Below are 16,829 nucleotides of genomic sequence, written 5' to 3'. Positions count from 1 at the left end.
CGTATATTTTACTGTACTGGATGGAACTGTGGTGTCACAGTACTTGTGTAGGACTCCTACTCCGGATGTCTTTCCGTTCTGTTTATTCACACTTAGAGTTCACCTCATCGTCACCGCTCCGTGTTTGTATGCTCAATGTTTAATAATCCAGGTTTGGTGTACAGAACGACTCGATTAGAATCTGCTGAGCGAGCATCGCCCTCTACTGCGAAGTTGGCGGGGACTGTCCTGGAATTTACTCGGCGAGGCTGCCCTGTGTGAACAAGCACAACAATAGACCGCGCTGTCATGTATCCTTCCTTCACTTTTGTGATTAGCTTGTTATGGTTGTTATTGTTTGACTGGGACTTTTGCACACAGCGTTGATATACGGTGCTTTTTTCTGGAAGATTTCGTTGGTTTTTCCTAGATGTTTCTGTTGCGCGTCGTTACGTTAAGATGTTCTTTGTTCAGGTTTTTGTTTGTTGCGGTTGCACCTGAGTCAAGAGCCGCATGGCTCACAGGGCTACACCTAATAAATGAAACTGGAAAATATCATGCGATGTGAAACCAGTTTTATCCATCGCAGTCCTTGAAAGTATCGTGTTGTATATTTCATGGTATTGTAACTGAGTAATAAGTGTTTAATGGTATCGTACTGTCACGTATTATAACGCATTGTTGTATGACATAGTACGGTGTTGTATATGAGACGTGATATAAGTCGTATAAGCTTTGGTGTACCGAGTGGTCCAGATATATCGTGACCCCCATATAATTATGTACAACTGAAGAAAAAAATAAAGTCTTCTTGGTACTTTCGGTAAAGTCACATAGAATGGAAATAATAAAATAATAAAAAATAATATAATAAAATAACATTCTATAAAATAATATAATAAAACAGAAATGAACATCCAAAGCAAAAATAGTGACGGCTCAAAATTTGTTTTGTTGGGGGGGGGGGTCACAAGACATCTGGACACACCACGCCACAGTCTGCACTGAGCCCCATCACGGCTCATTCCACTCCTCGACTTCCACGTGCTCGGGCACTCCACGTGTCACGCGTGGAGCGCGCGCGCTGTCTTCCCCGCCTCCGTCGTCGTCGTCCCCCCCCGGCAGGAAACTCTGCGCGCGTCTCCCCGCAAATGCGTTCCGGGCGAAAAGAGGCCGGCGCTTCTGCGATGTCGGGGCCGCGGTGCCCGGGCGTGGAGGCGCCGGGCGCGGATTCGCTCTCCTCCGTGTTGTCCACCTCGTCCGTCGAGACGTCGCTGTCGCTGGGCTCCGTGCGCACCAGGATCTTCAAGATCATCGTCATCGGAGACTCGAACGTGGGCAAGACGTGTCTCACTTTCCGCTTCTGCGGCGGCCTCTTCCCCGAGCGTACGGAAGCGACGATCGGTGTGGATTTTCGCGAGAGGACGGTGGAGTTGGAGGGCGAGAGGATCAAGGTGAGAGGCCATCATCCCCTTCCCTGCCCCCGTCGTCGTCTCCCTCTCCGGCAACAACGGAGGAGCGACGCTCACAACAACGGGCGGATAAAACGAAGCGAGTTGGTTGGCATAGCGGGTGGTGCATCTTTCCAGCCATCTCAGTCAGTCAGCCCACGGCACCTCGAGCTTGTCCTGTGACCTTGCACCTAGCCGAGCACATCAGTTAACCTATAACACCTGCGTCTGTTCCGTGACTCTGCCAGCAGCGAGCCTGCCACCACTTCACGTGGTTGCCTCAAAGTGCACCCAGCCTGGTACAAACGCTGTGGTGGGGGGGGTGCCACCATCGCTTAGCGGCGAATGGCGATGGATGTTGTTGCTTGTGGTGCACAGGGCGAGTCGGGGGTGAGAGGGAGGGGAGGGAGGGTGGAGTTGGACGGCAAGGGCAGTGATGCGGTCAACTTCACGCGTCTCTCAACGTGGCATCTGTCTCACGTCCACCACCACCACCACATTGGCTTCAAGGTCTTCCCCTTGCTCGCCTGCCACTGGGTTGCCGCTACTTTTTGCGAGAGTGCGATGAGACACGGCGTCCGTTATAAGCTCCGTGTGTCTCTGTATGCGAGAGTCCGCCTTTCGTCGACAGGGAACAGGTCATTAGCCTGGGGGAGAAGGGAGCTGCAAATGCGGCGTAACACACCGATCGCTATCTTGGGCACGGCGTGAGAAATAGAGAGCCACGGACAAGAACGCAGAGAGCCATTGCATTCAGGAAGAGATACAGAGACATAGCAACGGTGTCCATGAAGACATTGAGACAGAGATGCACAGTTACAGTACAGGAAGACAGTCACCGACAGGAAGTGACACTGAGGAATAAAAACGCGAAGATGAACGTCAACAAATGGGGAGGGGGGGGGTCCCCATAGGCTCCCGACTTCAAACTTCACTAGAACTCCTTGCGAGTGTCAAGGGCTCCCTGAATTGGCCGTGGTGTCCTCACCGCGAACATGATGGGTGGGCCCTCACTGACGAGGCCAAATAATTGGGATGAGTAAGTTAGCCCTCTGGGTTCTTGGCAGGGAAGTGGCTTTCTGACGAGCTGCACCCTGGGTTATATTGTGTGTAATGCGAAAGTGTAGGCATGAGCCCTACCGAGTATGTTTAACATTATTATGACAACGTCGTAGTAGTATAATTCACAATCAGGCCAGTCCAGTAACAGGTTGACCAAGGCGACGTTATCGTCCCAGCTGATGGGAGTCCACGTGATGAGCCATGAGGCCAGGGCATGGTTCAGGGTTGGAATCGCGTTTATTGTCGAGCTTATTTCACCCACGTTTACAAGCAACAAACGCAGCTCAAACAAATGCTGCCGTTCCTAGACCTGGTTGGCTGGCGGGTACATTGAGAGCTCGACTGAATCCTTAACGCCAAAGTGTTTGGCCGCTTTGTGGGGGGTTTAAATATATTTTCCCAAGGCACTGTTACTTACACACTCATGTGCAATCTTCAGCTCACAGCAAACAAGTTGGGTGTTTTTTTTTAAATCACGTACAGTACTATTCTCGGCATTTAGTTACAGTAAAAGTATACGGTGTACTTGGGCGTGTGCCATTTAATACAGGCAGTGGCTCAATTTCCACGCTACGGAATAAGCACATTCACCACACAAGATACAGCTATATTTGTACAAAATATGACTGCATTCCATACCTGCTCATATAGACAGCAAAAGTATTTTGTTCCTCTTTTTGCCAATACATTCTGGTGGGCAAGTGTTGAGTGGGCTTGGATACCAGTATTTATAGGACTGTTTTTCTTTAATCTTAAGAGACAAATCAATTTTTGCACTGTACTTTCATGTTTTCCACCTTCACCAACCTGCACTGACCAGCGTGGTGAGCTTTGGTCAAATGACCTGCCATAGCATGTGGACACCCTCAGAAAGCAGTGAACAAAGGTCTATACATAAACCAAATTCAGACTTAAAAAAAAATCCTAAAAGGACATAATTCTCTGGCGATTAGACTTTCAAATACTTTACAATAACAAATAGGCAGCTTTCGGGCCAAAAAATACAAATATTTTCAAATGCGTGGGGAGAAAGACTGTTGTCATTTTCGTCATGCACAGCTTCAACTTTGGGACACGGCCGGCCAGGAGCGCTTCCGAAAGAGCATGGTATCGCACTACTACCGCAACGCGCACGCCGTGGTGTTCGTCTACGACGTGACAAGCCGGCCCTCCTTCCTCAGCCTGCCCAGCTGGCTCGCCGAGTGCGAGCGGCATCTCAGTTCATCGGACGCTCCTCGCGTCCTCGTGGGAAACAAGTGCGACCTCAAAGACAAAGTGGAGGCGAGTGGCACCATGGCCAACATACCTTGTACACTTTCACACAAACGCCATACCAATTTAATAATTATTTTTAACCTGAAGTTGCCAATAACTGTGGACGTGCCTCATGACAAATTTAATGCATTGTAATTTGTTCCTATGAGCACGGAGAATGTACCAGATCTTGGAAGCACGGTTGAGCCTGAATAGTGTCTGGGTCAGAATCCACCATTCGTAACAGATTATACAGGTGGCTGCATTCTTTACAGCAGCGGGAAGGCCAGCAACATCCATCATTGTACAATGCCTCTATGCTCCCATGTTTATATTGCACGCCGTGTACCTATCCATACAGACCATCGGGGTGAAGCAGAGGTCACAAACGGGTTTTGATTCCTTACCTGTACCCGGCCGGGTACGGGTACCCGTTCCCTACCCGAAATGAGTGACAAACGGTTACTCACCAGTGACTCACGGCCTACCCGTACCTGGCCGCACCAGGGTCGCAAACGGGTACCCGTACCCGGCCGGGTACGGGTAGCCGGGTATCGGGTACCCGATTGCGACCTCTGGGGTGAAGTCTGGTGATACAACACTCACGACCTGCACGGCGTGGGAAGGTTCTGATCCAGCAGTGGCTTGACAAAAGGGCCCGTACGTAAGTGTCATTCATGTTTGTGTGCCAACAGGTCCCAACATCCCTGGCCCAGAAGTTTGCAGATGCTCACGGAATGGCACACTTTGAGACATCCGCCAAGGAGCAAGAGGGCACAGGCGATCATGCCGAGGCCATCTTCCTGACACTCGCCCACAGGCTGCGCAGCCAGCGTACCATGGCCATGCCGCGTCTATTTCCTGCCCAGGACACAGCCATAAACCTGGCCGACGACAAGCAAGGCGCCGACAATGGGTCCTACTGCTACTGCTGAATGGAGGTGGCGTGCAGTGGGAGGGGAAATGGAGTGTAAGGGTTATACATAAGCACTGGTTAAGACAGCCGCCAGAGCAGCTGGATAAAAAGGTTACACGTATGGATGTGGCAAAGTATTTCTGACATTCTGATATGGACAGATGTTCTTGTAGAAAACGTGATGAGAAGTTCCATGTAAATGTTTCTAAAATGGTTGGTCTCTAAAAGGGGATTTATACATTTCATGCTTAGAACAATACGGTTAATTAATACCTTAAACATATGGGGAGTCAATCATGTTTTGGCAGAGGGCTTTTTATCCTTGCTAGGCTGAAGAGACCTCCACCAACATGTGAATCTCACCCAATGAGGTCATGTTCAAAAGTTAGTTTAAAGGCAATTTTTGCTCAAATTATTAGCAAAAATACTACTTTCCCAAAGAGAGTAATACTTTTTCTGAGAGATTTGTTGAAAAAGGCTTTTAATTTAGTAATAAGGCCTAATATTGTTCAGGGTGGTGTTTAAGAAGTTGCAAAAGAGCTATACAGTAGAATATAAAATGTAAATGTTTTTTTTTAAAACCACCTATGTACAGGATGTTATTTTAATCACTGTAGTTGCAATACGAATCAATAAAGATAAATAATGCTGATGAATCCGTTTATTTTTTTTATAACAAAACGATACATCAGTTTTACAGTGACAGAAGTTGAGGACTATGTTAACTCACACCTTATCCTAGTTTTGGGTTTAAAAAAATACTGAATATAACAACGTCAATATTCAAAAAGTCTTTATTTACCATGTCAGTTCTGCATTAGCCACCCAAAACAATTTGAGAGCATATGCGTGTATGACAGAAGGAAGCAAACACATGAGAAGTCGGAACTTTCAAAACCTCTTCCTTTTGAGGATCTCGGGCTTCCAGTTGATTGGGTGCGTCTCCTCTGACTGTTTGGATCACACAAAAAAAGGGGAACAACAGTGAGGGGCGAAGTCTTAACTTGTGTTCTTTCCAAAAAAGCTTTGATGATTCGACGACAAAAACAATGAAAATTACGGGCATCCTATCAGTGACATCACTGAGGTGAAGTTATATTTAATATAACGCGAGTGAAACCATGCTGACATCAATGAAGGGTGCTGCAATGCTAAGTATTTAAATTCTCAAATAAAGATTCAAACTTAGGACAGACGGTGTGGTGCACAGTCGAGGCATGTAGCTATCGGAAAACAATTGTGTTTTTGGCTGCGGTTTTAGAGCAGGAAATCTAGAGCTCCCATAGGCTGGACAAAGCCTGTAACTTTATTTTACAAAGCCCACAGCCACAAGAGACCAACTACTTCAAAACTGCCAACATTTATCCATCTTTAGCCACAGTATTCGACTACCAGAATGGAATATATTCGATCTGACAGCACTTTTTCTAATTTTAGCATGCTCAGTTAAGGCGAGTTCCTCATGTTTGACGCTATTATTGGATGACGCTAAGATGTTGTGGCCTGGCAAAGGTATTTCAAAGTTCTATTTGGATAACAGGGTTTTGTTATCAGCACAAACAGCAGCGTCTACTCACAGCGGTGTCATCTTCCTTGTACAGCTTGATGGTCTTGTCAGCCTCGGCCGTGATGAGGCGGCTCTCGGAATGGTCGAAGGCGCACGCAAATATCCCCGACTCGCTGTCCAGGGAGCCCGGCTGTACGGCTGCGTGAATGCGCTGGAAGTTGTAGCCCGTACGCCAGTCCCATAGGTGCATCGTCCCGTTGTCGGCTAGTTACAAACAAAAAATGTGCAGACAAGTTTATCCAAAGCCTCGGTTCTTAGCAGAAGAGTTTGACTTATAATTAGTACGATATACACAAGCATGTGCATGTCCCTTAATAGATGCTCGCTAATAGGACTTGCCCCAACAGCTTGTTATAGGATTTTTGTAGCAGTGTTTGCATACCATAGAAAGGTACTTACACATATACCAAATTACGTACTTGAAACTTGACATGGCTAGTATTCATCCAAATCCTACTCAATTACAAATGTAACTTCAGTACATACTATTGTAGATGAAAAACTTCTGAACAAAGTTATAAACATTACTGTGCATTGCATATATATAGGTATTTCCAAATTTATTATTCGCAATTAAGTGCAGGACATACAAGTATTTAATACGAAGCAAAATATTTTCTGCGACAGCTTAATTATCGTCATGCTAGAATCACGTGCTCTCAACGGTAAATTTGAGATTTGGTGCAATGGTTTGTCACCCGAGTATCTCCTTACACGCACTCAAATTGGTCGCACCCTCAGCTCGTCGGACAAGACTGGCAGGCCTGAATGCTGGTTTTTGTTGGGTCGGGGGTTGAATTTACAGCCTTTTGTCAATGCTTTGCTTAATCAAAGCCGCGCCCGTGCTGGTCAGTGTGGGGGAGGCGGCTCAGCACAGGCTCAGATATCACTCATCACTGATGTTAGCTGTGGCTGGTACTCAAACTTACGACGCGGGGGTACATAGCGTAGTGTGGGGGTAATCCTGGTTGTGGAAAAAAATTGTAGTGTACCTAACTCAAGTAAACACAGCTAATGGTAACTAAGCAACACAAACGTTGACGCCAGTGTTAAGTATTTCAAAATCGAATTCACCTCCAGACACCAGCACTCCATCAGAGTTGAGGGCCAGGCAGTTGATGATGGCATTGTGGCCAGACAGGTTCTGAAAAAACACCCCGTCCGGGAACTTCCACTGCTTGATGTTGTCGGGTGAAGCGGACGCAAATGTGTACCTGGGATGAAGGAGGAGAAGAAGAAAGTGTAAGTTTAAACATAGGCTTCCCCGAGTCGGTACAGCAGGCCAATGGTTCAGGGTTCATATTTTGTTTTGGTACGTACTGCCGAGGGTGCAGCACAACAGAGCGGACGGACTTCTTGTGGTTGGTCAGAGTGACGCGCGACTTTCCTGCTGCCAAGTCCCACAGACGCACCGTGCAATCGTGGCTGCCTGCGAGATTACAGACGAGAAAACGTAATCCCAAGATTAAGGGACCCATGACTGGCATTGCTTTAAAATAAAAAAAGCAGAGAAGATGGCTCCTTTTACCAGTAATGATTTGAGGCTCTACTGCCTGACACTTGACGTCTGCCACGGTGTTGGTGTGACCAGTCAGCGTGTGAACGTTGGCTTTGGTACGGATATCCCACACCTGTACCAAACCCACAGCGAGGACAGACACAGCAAGGTCGTTTTAGCATGACACCACACAGCTCGTTCAGGTTTCCTTGTTATGTGTAAATGTTTTTGTTGAGTACAAATGCCAGCATTTGCAAGACACTCACCCGAGCAGTTGCATCTCTCCCGCAAGTGACGAGGACATCGATGGTGGGATGCAGGTCCAGTGCATAAGCGGCACTAAGGTGACCGTGGTAGTGCCTGATCACCTTTGGGCATTAAATACATTTCTCTTAGACACTGCTCTTATAAAACATCTTGCCTTAGAACATTCAATACATTTACAGCATCACATGAGTGTTTGTGTATACAATGCAGAACTCCATCATTTGTTTCCCATCTCCCATGACTGGTCTAATGACAGGGTCGTTGGGATAATACGGTTAGCTGCTCTGCTAGTCACTTCATTACACCTTTCCCGGTCCTTAAAATCATGACTCAGCTTCTTGTAGTTTAAGCCCATCAAGTCTGAGATGCTCTGACTCCAAGTCTCCCTTGGGCAACATTGCTATTTTGCCTTATAGAATGGATTTGGATAGTTTGTTGTATCTATTGATGTGTCCAAAGAACTGCAGTTTAATTTATTGGTGGCTAGAATTTTTTTTTTCTTCTGTACTGGTTGGGAAGTAATCGTGCTCCATACAAAGCCGGAGGTTACCTTGTTGTATTCCAGGTCCCAGCACTTGATCTGCTTGTCCTCGCCACAAGAAAAGAGGTAGGGGCTGCGGGAGCTGACTGCCACTCCACGCACTGTGCTGATGTGCCCCGTTAGTGACAGCTTTAACTTCCCCGTAGCAAGCTCCCAAATCTGTACGTGTGCACACAAACAACCCAAAACGTCAATCGGCAACTCGCTCTTTTTGTAGTCGCCTTTTAACATGCATATGTACAAGAGTTTGAACACAATATAAATCGGAACTTACCTTGATGGTCCGATCAGCAGATCCTGTGACAAACCACTGGTTTCCTGGCTCAACAGCAATACTTCTCACCCAACCCAAGTGGCCACTGATAACCTGGAACAGAACATGGATTTTATTACACGGCACAGATCAAAAACCAAAAGTAGAATAGAACAGCAACAATAATACGCACACCTATGTTCATGTACAATACTTTTGCCAATACACAACTTGACAAGGATCTCCGCACACCGTGTAGGTCATGGGGATTAATTGATCATGCTGCATGTTAGTTAGGGCGGGTTGGCGATGGTGCGGAGCAGACGTGGCAACACACTACAGTACAATAATGTATTTTGCTTCACTGCTCAATGCTTCCGATAATTTAGCCCCGCATCAGCAGTCCATCCCTATTTTATTCTAGAGGACCGTCCATGAAATCAATGTACAGCTTAGCTTCTGAATTCTGAAGAGACCGGGCATGTTCCAGGTGATTTTGTGAAAGGTGCCTAAAATGCAGAAAACTTGACTCACCCTGTAGAGTTTCCATGGTGGATGCCACTGTGGCTTGGGCATGCTGGAAGCCTTCTTGGGCATTAGAGCCGACCCTTTCAGCCCACCTCCATCCAGAAAAGCCTAAGAAACACAATAAGAAATAAACTTAACCAGTTTCCAACATAAGAAAACACATTCCTTCACGACCAATCGACAGATGTCTGAAAAGTTAAATCACAATTATATTTTCCAGGGCCACTTTTAACTTAGAACATTATCCACATGAAGTAAAGATGTAAAGGGTGTGTATATATAAAATTTATTTTCCCATCACAAAACCGAATGTGCTAAACTGTTCCAATATTTGTCTTTTTCTAAATGTACTATCATTGTACTTTCAAAATAATATCAGAGCAGCACGACCCATGGGTCAGTGAACATCAACACAGCAGAATTACCAGAGGACTTCTGAAAAATCCTTCAAGTGCCCTTTTTATGCTTGACACAATAGGGGGCACATTTAGCCACGCACTTAACAGTGGGACTGTTACATGAAAAAACTAATTTCTTTCTTTACAAATCGAGTGCAAAATTGTACTTAATGATGATCAACTCAATACACTTGAGAACCCGTCAAATAAGCAGCCTTATTTAATATCCAGATCCTCAAGAGGTGCCAGCTCAGCACACTCCGACCTGAGCCACCCAGCCACCTCTTAAACTGTAAACAATTTGCTCTAATGGTACAATCACTCAACGGTGGTCATTCTGGTGATTGAGATGCAGCCCAAATTACCGAGCTGCTTCCAGGTGGCACGACGCGTTCTGCGATTCCAGCGTGGCGATGGATGTCGGCCACACTGGCAGCTGTGCGCGACGCCTCCTGTCTGCCTCGTCACCACAAGCACACAGACACAAACCATGAAAAAACGCAAGTGCTATTATAAACCGCAAAGGCAAAATTAAACTGCCATACACACACATCCTGTACATATGAGATATCATCAGGCATGATCTATCCAATGCTGGATGGAGTCCCACTCCCCCTTCCCATGCTGGCACCATCTCTCATGGTCTCTGCGGCGTAGCAATGTATCAAGCACCTGCACAAGAACGGATTTAGTCAATCCATCCATCTCCATGATGGACGCCCTCTCAGGCACGTTTTTTCCATTGGCTGCCACTGGTGCTATTCACAATCGCTGGCCATCATCAATTATAGTAAAATGTTTTGCACAAGTCCAGTTTAAATTTGTAATAGTCACTATGATCTCTATAACGTTTGTATGTTCTCAAATTAATGTGTTCCTCTTTCTGTCACAGTGTAATTCGGTGTCTCAGTGGAATGCAATTCTCTCAAAGAATACTTATCAGCGTGCACACTTAGAAAAATGTGTTAGTTTTTTGCCATATTTCTATTCCATGCCATAGCCAGTAATAGGCACCAATTTGAAATGTTCTTCTTTAGGCAAATCAGTATGTTACTTTTCATTACCAAGTTCAGTCTGTAAAAAGCACTCCAACCTGCTTTCCTTTGCATCTGTATTTGAATAAGATATGTATGGATAAGGCATTCATACAGCATTGTTTTACTTGGCATACGGGGTATATCTTTGGCAAGTGGGGCATCACACCTTGTTTGTGATGGGGGGAGAGTGAGTGCCAGACTCTGTGTAGCTGCATCGCTCGGGGTCCTCTGCAATCGTGTTTCTTCCGTCAGGGCAATTCCTAGCAGAAAACATTAGCAATCCTAAATATTCCAAACAGCAAGGATTCACAACAACTCTAAAGAAAATGAGGCTTTATCGACTGTTTAATTCTATTACAGAGCACCAGAGTACTTATATATTTTCCATGGAAAGCTTATATGAGCAAAAGTTATGTTTTTAAGACTTAAGAGCTTACAAACAACAATGTATTTATGTTAAATAAATGCAGTATATTTACTTTAGAAACTGCATAATTATCTTTGAAAGCACTTGGGTACTTATATATCGTGCATACAAAGCATACATCGACATAAGTTACACTGTTCAAACTCAATTTCAAACAAACTATGTCTTTAAACAGCAATAAAGTATATTTACCAGGTCCAGATGGATAAGGGTGAGTTCCAGCAATCGTGTACTCTGCATCTTCACCTGAAAGACAAAAACAGTTTTACCGATTAAATCCACGGAACCGAAGCAGCAACTTGCTCTGTGCGTTTGTGTTACGTCCGCGCACCCACCCTGCTCAATGGCGTAGCGTGGAGGCTGTCCGTAGAGAGCGGGGGGCAACTGTGGCGCCTTCTCCCGAACCTCCTTCTGCGTGGGCATGTGCAGCACGGGGCCGTACTCTGCACGCAACTTCACATTCATCTTCAGCTGGTAGCTGTCAGGGAGCCAGAGTCTTAACTTAAATGGCTGCCATGGGTTACATGACACGTTTGCATTTCAGACTTGGGACACAGCCATGGTTGAAAAAAAGTGACACTTGCAAATTTCGTTTTATTTACTTTTTGTAATCCATCAATGTGTCGAGATGTAACATGACACTAGCAGCAACTGTACAGCAAACATAAAGGAACATTTTAATGACTCTGTTATTGTATAAGTTCAATGAACCAGTGCTTTACGCCACAGCTGATAGCCATTCATGACTCAGGTACATTCTATTAATGTTCTTGAAGGGCTAGAAAGCAGAAATTTGGGGTAAATATAATTGACGTTATGCTTATACATCAACAAATCTAACAAAGAATGTTTTAAATGTTTGTGCCCTCAAACTAACATCTAGAATTTTTTGTTTTTGTACCAAGCCTATGAAGGTTTGCATCGGGATGTTGTGAACTTTTTTGAAGCATGTGACACCGAAGCCAAAGGAAAGTGAGAAAGGTCCACAAATAGTTGCTCGTACTGTAAAATGTATACAGGTTTAGAGTGAAACAGACACTTGACTTACATGAATAAAGACAATGTGCCCGGGTCTAGCAGTGATGTACTGGTTCTCACAATATGCTCTAAACACAGCGACCTGAGTTTGATTCTCAGTCAACAAACATCAGTGGCGAGTGGTATCTGATCAGGTCCTGGGCACCCTCTTTACCAACTCACACGAACGAACGTGGCAAAAATTTACCAAATAAAACCCCATGACTGCCAGGCCATGGGGAGGCCTTCATCAAGCAGTGGGTTGACAATGGGCTATATATTACAGAATTATATGCTCACCTCTTTTCATCCTGGCTGAGGGGCTTGGCGTGGTCAGCCACAAACATGTCATGAGTCCGCTTCAAGGAGCGAAACACAAGCGTATGCACCGAGTGCTTCTGCACCTCCTGTGTGGCACAGGCGTTGTGAAGAGGGGGGGGGGGCAGTGAGCATGACGGTGAAGTTTGGAGCAATGTTCAAAGAGCTTTGCAGAAGCCTATGACCGAAACTAAGGTTTTAATCTGGATAGTGCTCGAATGGGCAACCTCCACATGCAACAGCGGGTTGCTTTGGATTGTGGGGCTACGTTTTTGGGCAGTGAAACGAAATCGATTGTTGTACTATACTCTTACTTCTATGCTCCCACGTTTCTGCTCCCTGCTGCTGCTCACCCACCAGCATGAAGTATGGTCAAACAATAACTACGACCCACACGGCGTGGGGGAGGACCCGGTAAACTGTTAGGATCTTTTTACACCGCCGTGTGCTGTTCCCATCACGGAGCCCCGCCATAGAAATGTGGAATTTCCACCAATGGCTGAGGGTTATACCAGGAGGCGATGTGAAGCCTCACCAGCTATTCGGAAACCACTGGAGCTATGCACTTTTAAATGTAAATTGAAAACTAATTTCTGTGCAACTACTTTTTGCGTTAATTTGTTGTCATTTCCCCCCAGCTACGATTAGCACGTACGGTGCGAAAGAAGTTCTACATACATATACATAACACGCTCGTTTGATCTGTAAACTACTTTGTCTATAAAGTACACAATTTAAAATCAACGTTTATAATGCAATTACGCACGGTGAGGCCTTAGCAAGGCTCCACCACGCCACACGCGGAGGCTCTCGGGCAACTAGCCGATACCAGTTCAGGGCTCCCGTGAACGCGTTAAAGCTCGACACAATCTCGTATGTTTAGTTTATTCCGGTTGTATCGACTAAAACAATCGCTAAAAGATACTTTAGTTCATTGGTGGCCAGGCTCAAAACAGGGCCTCACACAACCACTGCTGGTTACCTCTGCCATGGCCATGGCGCGCCAAGCTCCCGGTCTTCCCGCCTTGAGGATTCGCTTCAAGAGCTAGAGTTAATGTTTGTATGGTTGCATGTGTTGTATGTTTGTCGTGCTGCTGCTGCTGCTGTTGTTGTTGGTTTAATGTTTTGAAAACTGTTCGCGCAAGCGAGGGCGATCAGGGCACGCTGAGAGCGGCCATGCCGAGTGACGTCACGAGTATGAAGTTGACCCCTGACCCCGAGGAGGTTGGTGGATGATGAAGATTCTTAAAGATTTCGATTTAAAGTTTTCTTGACTTCAGGGCAGAGGTGTGGACTCGAGTCATGTGACTTGGACTCGAGTCAGACTCGAGTCATGAATTTGATGACTTGCGACTCGACTTGGACTTGCATAACAATGACTTTGTCCCACCTATGAGATGTGGACTCGAGTCATGTGACTTGGACTCGAGTCAGACTCGAGTCATGAATTTGATGACTTGCGACTCGACTTGGACTTGCATAACAATGACTTTGTCCCACCTCTGCTTCAGGGATTCATATTCTTGGATCTTTCGGTGAAGTCACGTAGAAGGGAAATAATAAAATAAAAGAATTTTTCAAATTAAAAGAAAACATAAAAATGTTTTATTTTTATTATTTGATTATTTCCCTTCTACGTGACTTTACCGAAAGATCCAAGAAGATTCTGAGAGATGTTGATGATGATGGTGGTGCTAGTAAATATTGTGGAGATGATGATCTGGAGGAGGAAAATATAATTATTTTGGACAGTTATGACTCTGGATGATGATTATTTTGTAAGAGGTGATAATGATCTTGGATGATGATCATGATGGAGAAGATGATCATTCTGGATGAGATGATGGTTCAAATTCAAGTTCATTTATTAGGTATAGCCCTGTGAGCTATTCGGCTCTTGAATCGGGTGCAACCGCAACAAACAAAAAACAAAAACATGAACAAAAAAACATCTTAAAGTGAATATGTGACTGAGTGCAAACAGAAAATCCAAGAAAAGACAAAAAATATTGCAGAAAAAAGCACCGTACACCAACGCTGTGTGCAAAAATCCCAGTGGGATGCAAGTCGAACAACCAACAATATGGTGATGATGGGTATGGAGATGGTGATAATTCTGCAGATTTATGGTGATAATGATTTTGGATGATGATTCTGGATGATGATTCTGGAGGTGATGATGATGATGATGGTGGTGAAGATTTTTGTAATTTGATTATACATATTCTGAAAGAGAGTGATTTATAAGGGAGTGGTGATGACGGTGGTGAAGACTAATCTGGATGATGATGGCCACAGTAGGATATTCTGGATGAGGCGGTGATTATGTCGATGAGGGAGACCGGAGTAGGTTGGAGGAAAGATGGTGGGATTGGTGGTGATTATAAAGTGTCGATGCTGGTTATGTGTGGTGATTATAAAGGAGATTGTGGAGGAGGTGGTGGTGGTGAATGTGCTGGAGGTAGGGCTGGAGATCTAGAGAGGGTACAGCTGATACTTCCAGAGATGATGGTGCTGAAGCACCGGGGGATGTTTGAACGTTCCATTTTTGGCTTTAACGACAAGCAGTTTAACGATCTATGCAGCAGACGGCAGTGTTTAAAAATCATTGTTCTACTGTGTGTTATATGCTTCCGCAGAGACAAAGGGCTACATTGCTACTAATACTACAAGTGAGACAACCTTCTCATACGCATAATGCGAGCACTAAACAAGGTTGAAATTTCCTATGAATGGTAACAGCTCCAATGTTGGACAGGTCAACACCTGGGCGAGCAAGTTGAATGTTACCGTGAGTCCGCCTGGTGGCGCCAATGGGCCGGACAATTTCTGTTGCAGCATGATCTTAAGCCGCACTTAACATCGTGTTTTATTTGCAGGAGAGGCTCAGTAACCGAGCTACGAGGAAGGGAGTGGAAAGTTATGATTGTCACGCTGGTTTACCCAGGAAAGCCTCACTGAGTCTCAGGACTTTGAGTCAAGAGGGTCCTGCTAAGTTTTCAGTCGAGACAATGATCGTGGACTAAGCGAGATGTTAACGACCTCGCCTGGTATACAGGAGGTCATGGGTTCGATCCCGACCCTGATGCCAGCTGTATATTTGGAGTTTGCGTCTCTCTCTCGTTGTGGTCGCGTGGGTTTTTCTTCGGGTCTTCCGGGTTTTCCATCCACATTTAGAATCAACATCACGCGTTTAGAGTATATTTGGTTGGTATACATTTCCACATGTAAAGCCACTTCGTTGAGGTAAAATGTGTGGCCCGGTCGCTTCTGAAAAAGAGCTACATAGCTCAGTGGACCTTACATGCAAGAAAAAATAATCCCAGTGGCGTAATTTTAAGGAAAATGTTTCAAATTTAGACCATGATGCCGGCACACAATGGCCTACTCTTGCGAATTACGTCACGGGATAATTAACATCCACTTTGAAGAACAAAGCTTGAACAGTGGAAAACACAACTACTGTACAGTACAGTAATTGTTCCAGAGCCCGTGCCTACCACGCTTTGCTACTAGGAGCAGCACAACATAATGTCTAACGCATGTAAAGCTCTTCTGAGTATATCCATGCTTAAGCGAGCAATGAGCATTCATCATCTCCAATTTGGGGGCCCTCAGTCACTGGTGGAAAATCCACATTCTTATCGCAGCATTTTCATAAAACAACCGCTGTTTGGTGACTTTCCCATGGAAAATACTTGTGCCAGAGTCATACATTTATGTTTTGCTCATTCATACCCTCTGTACCCCTTTCCACCGTGCCCAACCTCCAGAAGTAACCAGGATGTCGGACCACAGGAGATGTCAGCTGCTGTTCGCTCAGCGCACTGCAGAGGGGGGAGGAGAGGCAGCGAGATAGAGGAACTTGAGCCAAAAGTACAACCAGTGTTTTGGGCTGTACGTGATGTCCTGTATTGATCCTCCTTGTCCAGCCACTCTAAAACACCCCGCAAAGCTCAATAGCTCATACCAAACAAGCCTCCTCCGTCCATGCCATGCTCATGATTTTCTGGAATGAAAACAATTATTTCTGATAAATATCACATTCAATGCTTGGCTGACAATTTCCTAAGTAACACATTTGTCTTTTGAAATGTAGCTTTCTTACAATAATTATTATTAATCAATTAAATTACAGCCCTTTACCAATCCGCTGCTGGAAAAAGCCTCCCCAATGCTGTCAGGCATGCGGGTTGTTTGACTATACTTCACCACGCTGCTCAGTGTAGATTGGTGAAAGTGGTGCCCAGGACCGATTCAGATATGAATCACCACCAGTGTTAGCCGTGGGTGGGAATCAAACTCAAGCCACCGGG

General features: G+C 45.3%; 2 protein-coding genes across 2 annotated transcripts; one reads left to right on the top strand and one right to left on the bottom strand.

Annotated features, from left to right (window-relative positions):
* The first annotated feature begins 958 nt into the window (after positions 1-958).
* LOC144722762 (ras-related protein Rab-33B-like) lies at positions 959-5,318 on the top strand. The gene is made up of 3 exons (XM_078601156.1): positions 959-1,433; positions 3,552-3,773; positions 4,442-5,318. Exons 1-3 carry the CDS (start codon positions 1,131-1,133, stop codon positions 4,679-4,681), a joined length of 765 nt encoding a protein of 254 aa, XP_078457282.1. The 5' UTR covers positions 959-1,130; the 3' UTR covers positions 4,682-5,318.
* Positions 5,309-13,731, bottom strand: PLRG1 (pleiotropic regulator 1). Its single transcript, XM_078601154.1, has 15 exons — positions 13,496-13,731; positions 12,496-12,602; positions 11,514-11,656; positions 11,371-11,424; positions 10,918-11,011; positions 10,080-10,170; positions 9,323-9,424; positions 8,810-8,902; positions 8,545-8,694; positions 7,994-8,095; positions 7,758-7,860; positions 7,550-7,658; positions 7,304-7,443; positions 6,240-6,433; positions 5,309-5,613 (listed from the first exon to the last, which is right to left on the bottom strand). The coding sequence occupies exons 1-15, from the start codon at positions 13,508-13,510 to the stop codon at positions 5,554-5,556; spliced, it is 1,557 nt and encodes a 518-aa protein (XP_078457280.1). The 5' UTR covers positions 13,511-13,731; the 3' UTR covers positions 5,309-5,553.
* Between the last annotated feature and the right edge of the window lie 3,098 nt (positions 13,732-16,829).

Source organism: Lampetra planeri, chromosome 15, assembly GCF_965212315.1.
Source record: "Lampetra planeri chromosome 15, kcLamPlan1.2.h2, whole genome shotgun sequence".
NCBI lineage: Eukaryota > Metazoa > Chordata > Hyperoartia > Petromyzontiformes > Petromyzontidae > Lampetra > Lampetra planeri.
Note: the sequence above shows the minus strand (reverse complement) of the source record. Positions and strands in the feature narration are given on the sequence as shown.